The sequence below is a fragment of the Neolamprologus brichardi genome, chromosome 7, assembly GCF_056152115.1.
Source record: "Neolamprologus brichardi isolate AB-2024 chromosome 7, ASM5615211v1, whole genome shotgun sequence".
NCBI lineage: Eukaryota > Metazoa > Chordata > Actinopteri > Cichliformes > Cichlidae > Neolamprologus > Neolamprologus brichardi.
The window spans coordinates 23,826,127-23,843,959 of NC_142110.1; the positions used below are offsets into that span (position 1 = coordinate 23,826,127).

At 45.6% G+C, this 17,833-nt stretch overlaps 1 protein-coding gene across 1 annotated transcript in view; it reads right to left on the reverse strand.

Annotated features, from left to right (window-relative positions):
* si:dkey-106n21.1 (solute carrier family 23 member 2) overlaps positions 1-17,833 on the reverse strand; it is a 54,104-nt gene that overhangs the window by 29,516 nt on the left and 6,755 nt on the right. The window contains exons 2-4 of the mRNA XM_006782326.3: positions 12,572-12,724; positions 9,715-9,872; positions 5,696-5,879 (exon numbers count right to left, since the gene is read on the reverse strand). Of these exons, the coding sequence (XP_006782389.1) occupies positions 5,696-5,879; positions 9,715-9,872; positions 12,572-12,724 (495 nt within the window). The remainder of the gene's footprint in view (positions 1-5,695; positions 5,880-9,714; positions 9,873-12,571; positions 12,725-17,833) is intronic.

Genomic DNA, 17,833 nt, shown 5'->3' on the forward strand with positions numbered 1-17,833 from the left:
AGCCCAGTCATCTATGCCATCTTCACCGACTCCCTCTGTACAGGAGGCTGCGTCTCTGCCTCCCGTTTTGGACTCTTTTTCTAAGTGTTTTTTGCAGAGAGACAAACCACACAATCCTGCAAACTTTCCTCAAGAGCTGGCCAGTTGTGAGACTGAGATGCACTCCAGGGCCTCCCCAGAGGCTGGGTTTCAGCCCCCAGCAGACTCTGGACCCCTGGAGGTAAAGAAGCCAGCTGAGGACTGCACCCGGCTGTCGCTGCCTGAGCTGAGTCAATGCTCGGTGCAGCTGCAGTCAGCTTTGTGTTTGCCAGAGGCCCGTGCGCCTGCTGGTTCTGATTTGTTCCTGCCAGAGGCCCGTACGCCTGCTGGTTCTGATCCATCCCTGCCAGAGGCCCGTGCGCCTGCTGGTTCTGATCCATCCCTACCAGAGGTCCCCGCGCCTGCTGGTTCTGATCCATCCCTGCCAGGGGCTCCAGTGCCCACTGGTTCTGAGACTGTTTTCGCTGGGGGGCCCGAGGAGCCCGTCCAGCCTCCTGTCTCGTCCGCTGGAGGGCCCGAGGAGCCCGTCCAGCCTCCTGTCTCGTCCGCTGGAGGGCCCGAGGAGCCCGTCCAGCCTCCTGTCTCGTCCGCTGGAGGGCCCGAGGAGCCCGTCCAGCCTCCTGTCTCGTCAGCTGGAGGGCCCGAGGAGCCCGTCCAGCCTCCTGTCTCGTCAGCTGGAGGGCCCGGGGAGCCCGTCCAGCCGCCAGACTCGTCAGCTGGAGGGCCCGAGGAGCTCGTCCAGCCGCCAGACTCGTCCGCTGGAGGGCCCGAGGAGCCCGTCCAGCCTCCTGTCTCGTCCGCTGGAGGACCCGGGGAGCCCGTCCAGCCCCAAGACTCGTCCGCTGGAGGGCCCGAGGAGCCCGTCCAGCCCCAAGACTCGTCCGCTGGAGGGCCCGAGGAGCCCGTCCAGCCCCAAGACTCGTCAGCTGGAGGTTCAGGAGAACCCAGCCAGCTTCCTGCCTCGTCAGCTGGAGGGCCCGAGGAGCCCGTCCAGCCGCCAGCTGCAGCCTCATCATCCTCGCCGGCTGCCGCTCCATCCACGCCGCCGGCAGCAACAGCAGCTTCATCCTCGCCAGCTGCAGCAGCCGTGTCTTCATCCTCGCCAGCTGCAGCAGCCGTGTCTTCATCCTCGCCAGCTGCAGCCTCGGCGTCTTCATCCTCGCCAGCTGCAGCCTCGGCGTCTTCATCCTCGCCAGCTGCAGCCTCGGCGTCTTCATCCTCGCCAGCTGCAGCCTCGGCGTCTTCATCCTCGCCAGCTGCAGCCTCGGCGTCTTCATCCTCGCCAGCTGCAGCCTCGGCGTCTTCATCCTCGCCAGCTGCAGCCTCGGCGTCTTCATCCTCGCCAGCTGCAGCCTCGGCATCTTCATCCTCGCCAGCTGCAGCCCCGGCTTCACCCACGCCGTCGCCTGGTCCAGCCTCTGCCTCGGCTTCGCCCGCTTCGCCTGGTCCAGCTTCAGCTCCTGCCTCGTCTGGTCCAGCGAAGGCCACGCAGCCTTCAGGTTCCCAACTGCCGCCTCAACATCGTCAGTCATCTGCCGGGCCGCATGTTGGGCATCTTCGCTGCCGCGGCCGGCCTCCGGAACTGTTTTCTCGCCGCTGCCGCCGTCCGCGCGGTCGGCCCCCTGAACTGTTTCCCCGTCGTTGCCGCTGCCTTCCGCACGGTTGGCCCCCGGAACTGCACTGTTTTGGCCTCCGGCGCTGTCTGCCTCCGGGTCGGCCCCCTGGACTTGTCCGTCTGGGCCTTTTTGGACTCTGTCCCTCCGTCCTGGACCCCGGCCGCCCGCCCTGGTCGGGTCGTTTTCCGTTTTTTGGTTTTTGGGGGGGGGTTTTGTGTTTCTGTTGGGCTGTCTGGAGCCAGCCCTTGAGGGGGGGGGGGTACTGTCATGGTCCTGGGTCGGTGACCCAGCGCTTTCAGTTCATTATTGTCACTTTTCTAGTTTGTTCTGATTTTGTATTTGTTCTTAGGGTTTGAGTTGTGTGTTCTATCATCCCTACCTGTGTCTCTCCTCTGCGTTCTGATCGTGTCCCCAGTTGGTTGTGTAAAACAGTCTGTGTGTTTCCTGTTTTACTTTGTAGGTTTGTGTCTCGTTATGTCCATTAGTTCCAGCTGTGTCCCCGCCTGTCTGCCATTTCCTAATCACCTGGTGTGTGTATTTATAGTGCGTGTCTGCCTGTGCTCCTCGTCGGCTCGTCTGTGTTTCATGGTGTCTGTTCCTCGTCTGTGTCTCTCTGCCTCCCACCCCATTTGTATGATCCGGTTGTTATTTAGCTCACCCAGTTTAGGTTATGTTCTGTCTTGCCCTCAGTTCTGTTATTTGTACACTGTAAATTAAACCCTCACTCTTATCATCAAATCGGCTGTCTGCATTTTGGGTCCTCCGTTTCCTCCACACCACACGGCTCACCCCGCCAGCCGTGACAGTACGAGCCGACCAAACATGGACCCAGCAGCATCCGCACCCTCCCAGGAGTTTCGGGAGGAATTGATTGACTCTGTTTCAAGGTTAGTTAACCTGTGGCTTGAGCATGAGGGGGAGGCATTTCACCGCGCTGTAGAAGCCAGGCTACAGCAGCTAATCCTTGCTCACTCCTGGCTACTGGACTCACTTCACCCGCTCGCACAGAACTTCATTCTGAACGAGCTCCGTCTTCACCCCCCGGCTGCTACCACCCACCCTGCAACTCATGCTTCACTTCCGACAGAGGATGTTCTGCCCGGCCCGTCAACCCAGCCTTCAAGGGGGAAACGGCGCTCACGCTGCCGACGCTCCTCGCCACGGTCGGACCTGGGGATTTCTGAGCGGCCGGCTGTGGTGAGTGGACAAGACACTCTTTTGGTTTCACCAGAACTAGTGACGGTTTATACCGGGGCTGTGTTTTTTTGAGCCTGCTGCACAGCCGCAAGCTCATTTAGCTGCACAGCCGCATTCAGCTCGGCCCCCGGTATCCCCACTAGCCCAGTCATCTATGCCATCTTCACCGACTCCCTCTGTACAGGAGGCTGCGTCTCTGCCTCCCGTTTTGGACTCTTTTTCTAAGTGTTTTTTGCAGAGAGACAAACCACACAATCCTGCAAACTTTCCTCAAGAGCTGGCCAGTTGTGAGACTGAGATGCACTCCAGGGCCTCCCCAGAGGCTGGGTTTCAGCCCCCAGCAGACTCTGGACCCCTGGAGGTAAAGAAGCCAGCTGAGGACTGCACCCGGCTGTCGCTGCCTGAGCTGAGTCAATGCTCGGTGCAGCTGCAGTCAGCTTTGTGTTTGCCAGAGGCCCGTGCGCCTGCTGGTTCTGATTTGTTCCTGCCAGAGGCCCGTGCGCCTGCTGGTTCTGATTTGTTCCTGCCAGAGGCCCGTACGCCTGCTGGTTCTGATCCATCCCTGCCAGAGGCCCGTGCGCCTGCTGGTTCTGATCCATCCCTACCAGAGGTCCCCGCGCCTGCTGGTTCTGATCCATCCCTGCCAGGGGCTCCAGTGCCCACTGGTTCTGAGACTGTTTTCGCTGGGGGGCCCGAGGAGCCCGTCCAGCCTCCTGTCTCGTCCGCTGGAGGGCCCGAGGAGCCCGTCCAGCCTCCTGTCTCGTCCGCTGGAGGGCCCGAGGAGCCCGTCCAGCCTCCTGTCTCGTCCGCTGGAGGGCCCGAGGAGCCCGTCCAGCCTCCTGTCTCGTCAGCTGGAGGGCCCGAGGAGCCCGTCCAGCCTCCTGTCTCGTCAGCTGGAGGGCCCGGGGAGCCCGTCCAGCCGCCAGACTCGTCAGCTGGAGGGCCCGAGGAGCTCGTCCAGCCGCCAGACTCGTCCGCTGGAGGGCCCGAGGAGCCCGTCCAGCCTCCTGTCTCGTCCGCTGGAGGGCCCGGGGAGCCCGTCCAGCCCCAAGACTCGTCCGCTGGAGGGCCCGAGGAGCCCGTCCAGCCCCAAGACTCGTCCGCTGGAGGGCCCGAGGAGCCCGTCCAGCCCCAAGACTCGTCAGCTGGAGGTTCAGGAGAACCCAGCCAGCTTCCTGCCTCGTCAGCTGGAGGGCCCGAGGAGCCCGTCCAGCCGCCAGCTGCAGCCTCATCATCCTCGCCGGCTGCCGCTCCATCCACGCCGCCGGCAGCAACAGCAGCTTCATCCTCGCCAGCTGCAGCAGCCGTGTCTTCATCCTCGCCAGCTGCAGCAGCCGTGTCTTCATCCTCGCCAGCTGCAGCCTCGGCGTCTTCATCCTCGCCAGCTGCAGCCTCGGCGTCTTCATCCTCGCCAGCTGCAGCCTCGGCGTCTTCATCCTCGCCAGCTGCAGCCTCGGCGTCTTCATCCTCGCCAGCTGCAGCCTCGGCGTCTTCATCCTCGCCAGCTGCAGCCTCGGCGTCTTCATCCTCGCCAGCTGCAGCCTCGGCGTCTTCATCCTCGCCAGCTGCAGCCCCGGCTTCACCCACGCCGTCGCCTGGTCCAGCCTCTGCCTCCGCTTCGTCTGGTCCAGCTTCTGCCTCGGCTTCGCCCGCTTCGCCTGGTCCAGCTTCAGCTCCTGCCTCGTCTGGTCCAGCGAAGGCCACGCAGCCTTCAGGTTCCCAACTGCCGCCTCAACATCGTCGGTCATCTGCCGGGCCGCATGTTGGGCATCTTCGCTGCCGCGGCCGGCCTCCGGAACTGTTTTCTCGCCGCTGCCGCCGTCCGCGCGGTCGGCCCCCTGAACTGTTTCCCCGTCATTGCCGCTGCCTTCCGCACGGTCGGCCCCCGGAACTGCACTGTTTTGGCCTCCGGCGCTGTCGGCCTCCGGGTCGGCCCCCTGGACTTGTCCGTCTGGGCCTTTTTGGACTCTGTCCCTCCGTCCTGGACCCCCGCCGCCCGCCCTGGTCGGGTCGTTTTCTGTTTTTTGGGGGGGGGTTTTGTGTTTCTGTTGGGCTGTCTGGAGCCAGCCCTTGAGGGGGGGGGGGTACTGTCATGGTCCTGGGTCGGTGACCCAGCGCTTTCAGTTCATTATTGTCACTTTTCTAGTTTGTTCTGATTTTGTATTTGTTCTTAGGGTTTGAGTTGTGTGTTCTATCATCCCTACCTGTGTCTCTCCTCTGCGTTCTGATCGTGTCCCCAGTTGGTTGTGTAAAACAGTCTGTGTGTTTCCTGTTTTACTTTGTAGGTTTGTGTCTCGTTATGTCCATTAGTTCCAGCTGTGTCCCCGCCTGTCTGCCATTTCCTAATCACCTGGTGTGTGTATTTATAGTGCGTGTCTGCCTGTGCTCCTCGTCGGCTCGTCTGTGTTTCATGGTGTCTGTTCCTCGTCTGTGTCTCTCTGCCTCCCACCCCATTTGTATGATCCGGTTGTTATTTAGCTCACCCAGTTTAGGTTATGTTCTGTCTTGCCCTCAGTTCTGTTATTTGTACACTGTAAATTAAACCCTCACTCTTATCATCAAATCGGCTGTCTGCATTTTGGGTCCTCCGTTTCCTCCACACCACACGGCTCACCCCGCCAGCCGTGACAATTAAGCCACGTTTAATGTAGCTTTTCTCTCGTTGGGTTCTTCACACTGTCCTTTTTCCTTTTTGTCGAGGGACTTAAAATGAATTCAACTTCACATTTAAATGTTAATTCTTGACAACATTTTTTTTTCACTTCTTTGCTTATTTATACCCCCCCCCCCCCCGCCCACACACACACACACACCTTGTTTTTTAACCACACAAGTGAACATACCTCACGCATTCTTGTCATCCAGACCTCATCTGAATTTTCCATTTGTAGTGGACTGGTGCCATTATGAAACTGCACCAATGGTTTCACAGGTGCATTTGGCACAGGACACTGCCACTTGGGTAATGCAAGAATTGCCAGTGTTGGTGTGATGAAACTGAATGTGCCACCCTGGAGGATTGGTAACCTGCAAGTCAATAATTTTAAAGTTAAAGGTCAAAGGTCACTTGACCAAATGATGTAAAGTCTCTTCTGATTACGCTTAGCTTTGTATACTCAAAGCAAACCTGAAGATAATTTTTATTAGCAGATTGTTTTCTCCTTAGATGGAAAACAAAGTATTATTACTAGGTTCTATGGTTTCAAGAGTCTGTTTCAATTGCTACCATTTTGTATGCTGTAATACTTTCTTATGCACTTTTTGCACCAAAATGATACATGATACAATGAAACATTTCTCTTTTTCAAAGGGGAATGAAACCAAAGAAACTTAAAGTACTGAAGTACTTCACTCAAAGTATTTTCTCAAATTCTATTGTTGTATGTTCAAGCTTTTGCCAAACTGTGTAGGAAGAACACTCAACTCTTAGTTAATTGCTCGGGCTTAGTGTTACAATAGTAAGCTTGAGCTTACTTGTGGAGCGCCACGCTGCATTGTGATATATGGCTACACTGCTTCCCACACAAACAAAATAAAAGTATAAAAATGAGTCTTTCTCTTTCAAAAGGATTATTTTAATAGAAATTTCAAAATAACTACACTGATTTTACTCTCTCACACAGGTATATACGTATATAGATCAATCTCATGAAACAACAATCCATAAGATTGGCCTAAAAGTTAACTTTAACCTTAAGTGGCAAACGGACATTAATCATGCTGATGTTTTTCTCCACACATAATCATTTAACTGTCAAAATAAATTGCTGCACAGATTAGGCGGACTTATTATTTATAGCTGAGGAGGAACCATGGTTCATTCTTCATTTAGACACTTTAGGAATTGGCAGTTGATTATCACAAATGGAATCCCTTTCCTGATATTTCAAGTTTGTCAAAATATCACATGTGACATTCAATTCATCCTGTCTTCCTCCCTTAGCCCATCAATCATTATCTGAGTTGGTGGTATGTGTACCTGTCTGCATAGAGCTTACGACAACCTGTATTGATCAGTCGTTATTTTATTTTCTAGTCTATCTATGATATGACAGTGTTTTTCTGATTTAATTTAATTTACAGCATTTTACAAATCAGTTAGTGCTTGTAAAACGTATGTGCAAATGTATAGTATAGTGTACAATCCATTGGTTTTATTATACTGTAATCTGCCAAAGGGTAGTCCAGCTTTGTTATTACAGAGTCCTGTAATGTATTTTTTGGGAATGAAATCAAATGTTATTTCTTTCCTCCTAGTTTAGACTACACTCGTGTCATAGTTATGTACCTATTTTCCCCTTGCCATATGCTCATAATGAAGAGTGAGAATGCAGTTTGTGTTTAAAACTAATTCAAACATCCAGAGAAAAAATTCAAACTCAATAAAATACACCCATAGTGTTCATTCTGTAAAACAAAGGATTTGGCTGTAGTGCGATATTAATGTTAACCCCTCCTTGGTAGGACTTCCAAGCAAATCCTGGCAGTAACCTGAAAAGCTCATTTTAAGTTTTCTGTAGCCCGATAATAAAAACAGTCAATGCGTCGGAATCCATTCAATCCTTCAAATCACGTTTAAAAACCCACTTGTTTAAGCTAGCCTTTGAAACAAATTCGATTTTAAATTTTTACTCAGTTTGTGTTTGTGCCATGCCACTTATCTGAAACTTTTTTCATAATGATAACTGTATTTTCTTCATCACTCTATTGCTGTAACCCCGCAAATGCGGCTCTTGTGCGAAGCACTTTGATGTACCTTGGTCTTTTAAATGTGCTATAGAAATAAGATTGAAACTTAAACTGAAAAACTAGTGATGGGATTTCTGGCCCATTTTAGAGAACTGGCTCTTTCGGCTCGGCTCACTAAAAAGAGCCGGATCTTTCGGCTCCCAACCGGCTCTTCAGGTTGTTTTGTTGCTTTAATTAATTTATTATTAACAACTATATAAAATTATGCACAAAGGGAATTATTAATGTGAAAAAAACTGTGGTTTTATATATATATGTTTATATATAAATATATATATAAATATATACAGTGGCCCCTAGAGACAAAGCACATACAAACTCCAAAACACACTTCTAGCGTTAACTAAACTTCCAAAACAGAGCTACCTAGATCACTTAAATTACACAATTGAAAGCATGTGTGTATTGTTTGTGTATTTATACACAGGTACTCATATATATTCAAATAATTTAAAAAAATGATTACCTGTTACTACCACACACCAAGTTGTTGGTACTTCCTGGCTTGTGTAGCCACTAGGTAACAAAAGCTCAACACTGCCCCTAGCATCCTGCAGCACTTCTGTTGTGATCTGTATGTGCTTCGGGGGTTTTTTTATTCACTCCACATAAAATGTAATAAATAAATCATATAATACAAAAACCAACTATTTACATTTCAACTTTTAACTATTTAAAATGTTCAGCTTTTTCCTTTTAAACAAATTTAAAGTGAAACAACACAAAACACTGCAAATACACAATTAAATATAAATATGAAAAAATATGAAAACAAAAAGAAGATGCACATTCTCTGCCATATGGACCTGCATGAATAAACTTTCTGAATCCTTTATCATCTGCAACTGAGAATAGTTGTGGATGATCACTACACCTTTCTAATGTGACGTTGTTGTCCTTGGCTCTCTTTCTCTCTCTTTCCCTCGGGCTCTGTTCTATGAGCGTAAGTACCGCCCCTCCCCCCTCTTCCCAGCACAAAGCACAAGACTCGCGTGCTGAGTGAAGCGGAAAAAAAGTGCGAGAGAGAGGGTGAGAGAAAGAAAAAAAAAACCACGGCTCCCAATAAAGATCCGGCTTGCGTCGTTCACTTCAAAGAGTTGGCTCTAAGAGCTGTTTCGTTCACGACCGACACATCACTATGAAAAACATCCTCCTTTTCACCCAAGCAGTTTTATTTGATTGCTCTACCATTGGCAATGCTGCTATTTATTTAACAGACTCTTCCTGTTGGATATAAATTTCATATCAGCTAACATTATCTGTTAACTAAGTAACTACTCTGCTACAGAGGATGCCGCTAAAAGATTTGAGAATGCTACATGTCGGACACATGCTGCCACATTCTTAAAGAAAAAGAATGTGCATGAGAAAACTGGCTCTTATAATAAACTCAGAAAGAAATCGGAATCCAATCAGTGGAGTTCTTGGAAGAAAAGAAACCCCTGGCCTTCGCAAGGTAAATTGTAAATGGTAAATGGCCTGTATTTGTATAGCGCTTTTCTAGTCCCTAAGGACCCCAAAGCGCTTTACACATCCAGTCATCCACCCATTCACACACATATTCACACACTGGTGATGGCAAGCTACATTGTATTGTAAGGTATTGTAACTTTTATATCTAACAGCAAAATAACAAAACATGTAATTATCATTTGCTGTTGTTATTCTTGTTTGTGAATCATAATAATCATAATAAAAAGTGATATGTGTGTCAAAGAGTTGAAAAGTGAAGTTGCTCTCTTTCAGAAAGTGCCCTAGCTAGGCAATTATTTACTACTGACATGAGATGTTCTAGAGATCCCCACAATAAACTAACCCACAGTTTAAGTTCACATGAACCACTACAGGAGCTGGGCTGTTACTTGAGATCCTTTGTGGATGTGTTTTAGGAAGACTTATATTAATCCTCAATAATCCTCACTGAACAAAGAAATGCTTCCACAATATCAGGTGTGCCAAACAAATAAAACGCTCACTCATTTTTAGGTGGGGCATTGTCTCAGTCTGCGCACTGCAAAGCTAGTGCCAAAAGATATTAAACAAGTGGAAATTCTTGTGTGAACACTTGTGTTTTCGTCTGCTTTGGTTCACTGAAATCATAAAAGGGTGTTACCTGTTTCCAACAGTCGTCTGCAGCAGCGTACACAATCCTGACACAAAGAATATGGTGGAGATCAGCTGACTTTTAGCAATGTTGTTGTCCTTTATACAGAGCGGTTCAGCCAAGATCAGTGGAACTGCAATGATGCCACCGAAAGCAAGAATGTAATGCTGCAGAAAGTGGAATAATAGAGAGATTTTAAAGGATTAAACATATTTTCTTTTTATACAGATTCATTTGTGTTTTTATTTTCATAAAACTCCTTTTTATTTGACTTTAATGCTTGCTGTGTTGTTGTTTTTTATTGAAAAACAGTCACAATGTGCAATGACATAGATGAGAATTAATTTCATACCAGACTGTACTGGATGTCATTATCTCAAAATATCTGCGTACAGATCAGATGCTAATGCCAAGTGTAATTGAGGAAATGTCTAAATCTAAAACAGTAATACTGGTTTATCTGATGTTCTCTACTCAGTAAGCAATAAGAGTTTCCGTATATCAGTGTTTCTTTGCTTTAAATCATTATGACAAAGGCTATTTCTTGTAACTCAGAACTAGTGTGGTCAGCTAGAATAATAACAATCTTGTATCTGCTACATCAAAACACAACGGCCTGGCTGGCAGGATATGTTCAGTCTCAGATGTCTCACACTTTAATCTAATTTGAGTGATGCACAGACATATATCTGGACTCACTAAGGCTGCTTCTCAGGCTTCAGCCTGATGTACAAAACACATTATATGTCATTGACAACACCATCGGTGTGGTCAGAGCTAATTCTCCTATCAACACAACCTAGTTTGTCAATGTCGTCCAAAAATATTAAGTGATTTGTAAAAAATAATAATAATAATAATATGGGCAATGGAGCGGGTATCCTTAGTGTTTCAGCAATGCTGACAAAAGAAGGTAATGCCACAAGTATTGGCAAAAATGTCATATCCTTTTATGTCTTTGCAGCTGACATTCAAGGCTTTACTATACTTCACACAGGGGTGGAAAACACAGGAATTGTTTGTTTTAATCATTTTCCAAACCTGCAACTCCCTTGGACATCAATCAGGGAGACATCAGTTCCATGGCAGTGAGGATTCCTTGTGGAATGAGATAGGCTGGTAGAAGTTACTCTTTCCAGATGTATAAACCTAAAAGATTTTAAATTTTGCCCAACATTCATATTTTGTGGTCAATCCTGATCAGTAACATAAATGGCCTTTTGCCATGCCAAGTTAAAAGACACAATAGAACCTTCAGCATCACTTATTAAAAGATTTGAGTGAGTGGTCATATATACATATATGCTAAAATGCTAACAGATTATTTTCAAATAAATACAAATCAATAATATGCTACAGGAGAAAATAAAGTCACCAATATTTTGGTTATTTCAACATGCCAGCCTTGGAGCCTAAATTTAATATATTTTTACAGCATGGTCATATTTTCCTTGTCGTTGGTTCAACAGAGGTCACTCAGCCTGAAAGAAAACTGGTATTATTATAACCTTGAAAATATCTAAACTACTAACTTATGACCACACTTTGGATTTTAACCATATTGCAGGTCTTGTAAATAATGTTATTGAATGATTGAAATGCTGTTGCTAATCAGCCATGAAATTAACTCTTGACACTCTAGTTTTTGGTGCATGTTTTACCCACACGCTTGTATGTTATTAATAAAATAAAGTCCCATTTCCAAAAATGTTTTGACACGACTTGAAATAGTTAACTAAAAGTGTAAAGAAAATTACATGTCATATTTAGCTTTCCCTTCCTTTTTACTCAAAATCCCCCTTACTCATTTCTGCTCATGTCTAGAACCGTCTCACACATACAAGCACTCACATGTTAGCAACTTCACACTAAAGTCTAACGAGTCACTAAAGAATCAGGGTTAGGGTTACTGACAGACCTTATTGTGAATAAATACATACTGTTGCCAACATACATTAATTATCACTCCTTTTTAAAGTGAGACATTTTCTTTAACTACATTAATGTCATTTTTTGAATTTTGAATTATTGTTTATTTTTTAGTTTGTAAATGTTGCAACAACAAAAAAGACATTACCATCAACATGTCAGGATTATGGAAATCTTCTAGTTATAATTTCAACTACATTTACCTCAGCTTTAGTCACACTTCTCTTTCTCTGTATTAAAAAGCTGGAAGCTGGAAACATACAGCTGGGAAAACACTGACAAACCCACTTCCCTAACTGTCCAGCACTAAACTGCAGATAAAGGAAGCTGATGGTGCAATATCTATCATTAGGTTACTGAGTTATAGAAGGTTTTTAATTGTCTCAAAAAGAAATTGAGAAGGATGGGGAATTTGGGATTATGAATAATGACTGCTAATTTGACCTCGCATTTGCTGTAGATGTAAATGAGAATTGGTTTAGCCAATGCAACTTTATTTTTACAGAGCTGTAGGTTTGTCTCCTTGCTTTGGCATTGATCTAACATCAAGAGGCTTCATTATAAGAGTAAATGGACTGTTTCTTATATACCCCTTTTCTATTTGAGCACTCAAAGCACTTATTCGCCCATTCACACAAGCACTTTTTTTCTGCACCTAAGTGCTGTCTTTCTAACAGTCACACTTTCACAGTGAATGTATTGGAAAGCAACTTGGGGTTTACTATATTGCCCAAGGATACCTCGGCAAGCAGACTCGAGCAGGCAGGCTTGCCCTACCAACCGTTCAATCAGTAGATGACCGGCTCTACCTCCAGAGCTAAAGCCAATCAAAGATGTTCAATAAATGAAAGCAGAATGTTTTCCTGCAGTAGTAGCAAGGTTAGATACAGTTTTCTGCTGTGACACTGGGCATAAACAAGTCATCAGATACATTTACCTGGAAGCCAAGCAAAATGCAGAGGTACCATGGTGGCCTGTCATTAAGGGAGTAAACTAAATCTATTTTTTTTCCTGTTGTCTCTTCTAGGGTTTCCTCTGTGTGAGACTCCCCAGGATCAGCTGTCAGCTGTAGCTGTTCGTCATCTTTATCCTTTAAGAGAAGCACAGCAAAAGTCATTAGTCATTAATTTAGCAATAATTAGTTTAATCCACTGCAGTGCATTTCTTCCTCTGCATCATTTCAGCAACTGTTTGAAATTTTAATTACTTTAAATCCCAATTAATTGTATGCATAAGTTTGAATTTATTTAGGATTTTTTTATGTATGTATATATTTGAGCTTGTATGTATGTTTTTACATAAAAGGCCAATATACACTCAAATCTTTTAATAAGTGCTCCTGCAAATTGCTGTGAAAGTGTTACTTTCTCAGCTAGAGTTGCTTTTTTTTTCTTACAGATGCTGCCTCCAGTTGGAGCTTCTGGTTTTTCTGTAATACTTGTATTCCGTTTCCTTAACTACTTGCAGTAGTATTGTGCTTCCACATTCTGCCAGATGGCATTACTACGTGCATGGTAGTAATGTGGCTCTGTGATCCTCTTGCTTTGCCCCTGCTTTGGCAGTTATGAATCCTGAATTTTTGTTTGTCTGTGACTTCCTGGTGAAATGCAATGCCTGTGCTTTGTGGGAAAACTGAGCTCAGGTTTACTGTCTCACTTACCTGTCTCTTTAAGTTGCTTGCCTGCTTACAAAAGACATATTCCCCTTTTACTCAACTGCCTGTCCAGTCTCCACCACTTTCTTCCTCTACTGTCCCTGGGATCCTCTGGCCTGCCAGTAACAGCTCCCCTATCTTACCTGAGTATTTATCTGTTGCTAACAACTTCTTGCAAAACATGACAGAACTATCTGGCCAAACACTGGACTCAGGAGACTCAGCTGCCATACCTATATGGCTTTATCTAAACAAGGTTTGTCTTTGGGCCAACACAAGCATGTGCAACATTTATTCATGGAGCAGCTATAGACCAAATGTGCACCGTAATTGTGACAAGTAATTCTGGCTTCAGTGGCCATCACATGACCTCTCCCACTTCAGTGCCAATTGGTGGGGTCGCTGCAGGGATTGCCATTGCAGTGTCATTCACCATAGCCATTCACCCCACTTCTTCCACAGTGATTGGCATCAATTGTGAGAGCTCAGGGCTCGCAAAATCGCTAGCCCGGGATTTTTCCAGTCGGGCTACCAGAATCTATCTTTGCCCTGCCCGTCGGGCAATCATAGGAAGGAAAAATATATGTCAATGCTTTTGCATTCTTTCGGAAATGTAGCTGGGTAATTATGTCATTGGCATCGGTGAGCCACTGTCAATATGTGACATATTGAAATCGCGTTTGAATTTGCCAAAGACAGCCAAAGAAAAGCTTACCACAAAACGGAAAAGTTATGACAAATCAGACTATAAGGCAAAAAGAAAGTGCAGCTTTATGGTTTCATGGACAAAAGAATTTCTGTGGCTGCAATATGACGAACTAAATAACCAGAGGTGCACATAAGTGGTCCGCAGGTGCACATTCGCTGTCAAAATAAAAAAAATGCGCACAAGATAAGAAGTTGCAACGGGTGTTTGCGTACATAAGATTTTCTGGAGGAGGGCAGAAATTTGTTTAGAACTCTTAAAGATGTCGAAGAAGCTCCTTTAAGCAATTACTTTGGTGTTCCTCCACCTCCAAAGAAACGTCAGATGGAGTCCGAACCATAAAAGAAGCGCGTATTCTCGGAAAAGTGGTTGCAGGAGGTGAGCTGGCTTCAAACAAATGATGAACGCACAGAGATGTGGTGCAGAATGTGCCGTGAAAATCCCACTCTAGCGGACAAAAACACTGCCTTTTATATGGACGCAAACGCGCATTGCAACTTCTTATCTGGTGCGCGTCTTTTATTTTGACAGCGAATGCGCACATGCGGACCACTTATGTGCACCCGTGTAAATAACATAATGTTCTGCCGGGTGTGTTGTTGGTTTTCCCTCGATTTCTGAGTCGACAAGCGCCTTTGTTACTGGGACCAGTAATTTTAAGAAAGGCCCCCATTAGAACCCATGAGAAATGCAAGAAATGCATTATTGCTCAGTCTGCAATATCTTTCCCAGAACAAACAGCAATTGCAAATAATATACTAAAAATAAACCTGAAAAATCTGTTTAGAACAGCGTACTATGTTGCAAAGAGTGAACTACCACTGGCAAAATTTAGCAGTCTTTGCAAACTTCAAAAAGCAAAGGGCCTAGATCTTGGTTCCACTTACCTCTTACCCGTGACTTCAGTGGAAATTTCAAATCCAGGATCTGACACAGACTGATTCATGTTCTACATAGTTCTTACAAGTTCAAAGAAATTTCTGTTCAATTAGAACCAAGTATTTGAGTTGATGATTGTAATTTTTATACAATGTTGTAATTTGTGTTTACATTTTTTGATTAATGTTTTGTTTCCGTTACACTATTATACTTTAATGTATAATATTGTAACGGAAACAAAACAGGAAACAAAACATCAATCAAAAAATTGCTCTCTTCTCTCTTCTCTACTTAAATTTATTTTGGGCTACCAAAAACTGAAGAGTTCCTGCCCGAAGGGCTACCAGAGATTTTGAAATTTTGCGAGCCCTGGAGCTTAAAAAGTGTTAAAGCTTTCCCTTCCATTAAGTTTTTTTTTTTTTTTTTTTTTGTCTAAAACAAGAGTAAGACTCTTAGGCCATTTTCTGATTGCTGGGGGTAACCGGTGGTTAAATTAAATCACCAGATTACTTCTGTTCAGTTCAGCTTTTGAGCCTTTTTACATGGCACCATAATTTTTTACAAAATTAAATCTGTGTAATGCTTATAAACATAAAAGAAAAGGATGAGTGGAAAACTACTTTTACCACTCTTTTGGGACATTTTAAATACTTGGTGATACCATTTGGTCTTACTAATGCCCTTGCTGGTCTATGTAAAAGCAGAAAAAATGTCCAAACAATAGCATTTCTGCTCCTTCTAAAATTGCATGGACATCCTCCATGCAATTATCAGTGCTTTCTTTTTGCTATTTATTATCAGTAATTTATGAAAAACAATAGTACTCTTACTAAACTGGCCTTTAAGTGATTGGCCCCAGATGCTAAGTTAAACCCGTATGGCTTTTTCTCCCAGCGTCTGTGTGCTGCTGAAAGGAAATATGATGTCAGGAAATGTGAGCTACTGGGAGTGTAATGCTACCATTAGACAAGTGCAAATGCTGGTTGGAGGGGATTGAGCAGCTATTTATCTTCTGGAGAGACCACAAGAATCTCTCTTACTGGACATCTGGTTATGCTATGATGGAGAAAATAGTGTAGTGTCAGAACCCCTGATAGCCTGTCATGAAAATACCCCATACAACTTAATATTTAAAGGTGTGGATGCAAGATAAGTGGTGAGAAAAGAAACAAAGGGATCAAAGATTTTAATAATATGACTAAAACCACAGAGAGTGTGACAAGATTGGGCGTCAGCCAATTAAAGAAAAAGAAGACCAAGAAGTCTCATTCCCCACTGTCTTGTCTGCCATGGTGGATTCACAGCCACAGAGCACAGAGAGCCACTGTAAGTTTCCTTCAAAGATTTATTTAGTACATTACTACTGTGATTAATGAGGAAACCAACACAGACATGAAAATCCTTCATGACTATTTTAGTTAATGGTAAAGGTGTTAGCTAACTAGCCATAAATACACTGATCAGTGCCCTGACATTAGCTTTCGCTCTGAAATTTGACAGACATTCTGTCCATATGTCAGCAGTGTCTTTTTACTCTGTTTGCTCCACTGTTGGCAGTAAAAGACCATTTTACTTCACCTCAGAGCCCTCATTCTGTATCACAGCATTGTGACTCAGGGGCATCAGTACATCACGCTTTAAGTCACTGTGGAGGCGTGTGGTTTGTGGCTCAGCTCTAGGGGAGGGATGGACCAGTGTGTTCAGTTTGGTGGTGTCGGCTGGAGAAAGAGTGTTTAAAAAGCATTATATAAACTGGATAAACTGTCCGGGTTGTTGCTCTAGCATTCCAAAAACTTAGTCATGTCACGATGGATCCGTGGTCTGCTCAGCCAGTGGAGGTACAAGTCAAGATAGCGACTGACCTGGTGGGGGCACAACGCCATCTTCTAGACAAGCGGCAGGAACAGTCCAAGCGGCAGATAAGGCTGCTCAAATGTCTGCTTGCTTGGGCTGGCTCCTCACTACCACTTTTCCTGCTCCCCAGAGTCCGAGCATTGATGCTCCACCCAATGGACAAGAGGGAGGACCCCCAGGCCTTCCCTGAAGTTTTACGGGCCACGGCGGAGACGTGCTGGCCACCCAAGAATGAATGCTCACTGTGGCTGCTGCCTCTGGTAGAAGTGGCGGCTTAGAGCTTAGCCTTTAGGTGGTTGTTAGGAATTGCTTTCTCAACATCCAGCAAATCATCATGGACCGACTGGGACTCTTGCATGAGCATCACTGCTATTGGTTCCTGGAAGGGGAGATGGGGGTGAGAGATTAGCCATTCGCCTACACTAGGAGGCTCCACAATTGAGTAGCCTGGGGGAAGCTTAGCTGTTGAACATGCTGACACTGATGCAGCTTATGGAGGGGTTCCCAGCATAAACAGCGGAGTTCATTTGGCTGTCATCAGCCAGCAAGTCTCAAGCTGGCCATAATGCTGGCTAAGGATCACCTTGCAGCAGGGAGCTGGCAGGGACCCACAGCGGATGGCCGATCTCAGCCCCAAGGAGGCCCTGTGGTGCATCCCCATTGCAGCCAGTGGAATCCAACGTTTAATCACACTTCCACTTCTGATATCTCTCCATGGTCCTGGCATCTAGCGTCTTTGCACCTGCTGTCATTAATGGAGGTCCCATTGAGTGCATTGGCATGGACCTCATTGAGCAATTTCACCAGCATCCAAGCGGATAGTGCTCTTTATTATTTCCGAAGCAGTGCCACTGTGCACCATTTCTACAAAGACTCTATTTTTGACTGGTTTTGATCACAGAGTTGCAGTTGTACATAGTAAAACAAATAACAATACAAAAATTTGCAGTTCTCGTTATATATTTGAGAAAATGTCCATCCTTGAATTTGTGAATATTTTTTCTATAAATTTAAATCACAAGTATGTGAACATTTTTTTACACGCAAACATTTCAAATTACAAGTTCATATTTTTTCTACACATTCTCTCCTTTTATTTTACAAGC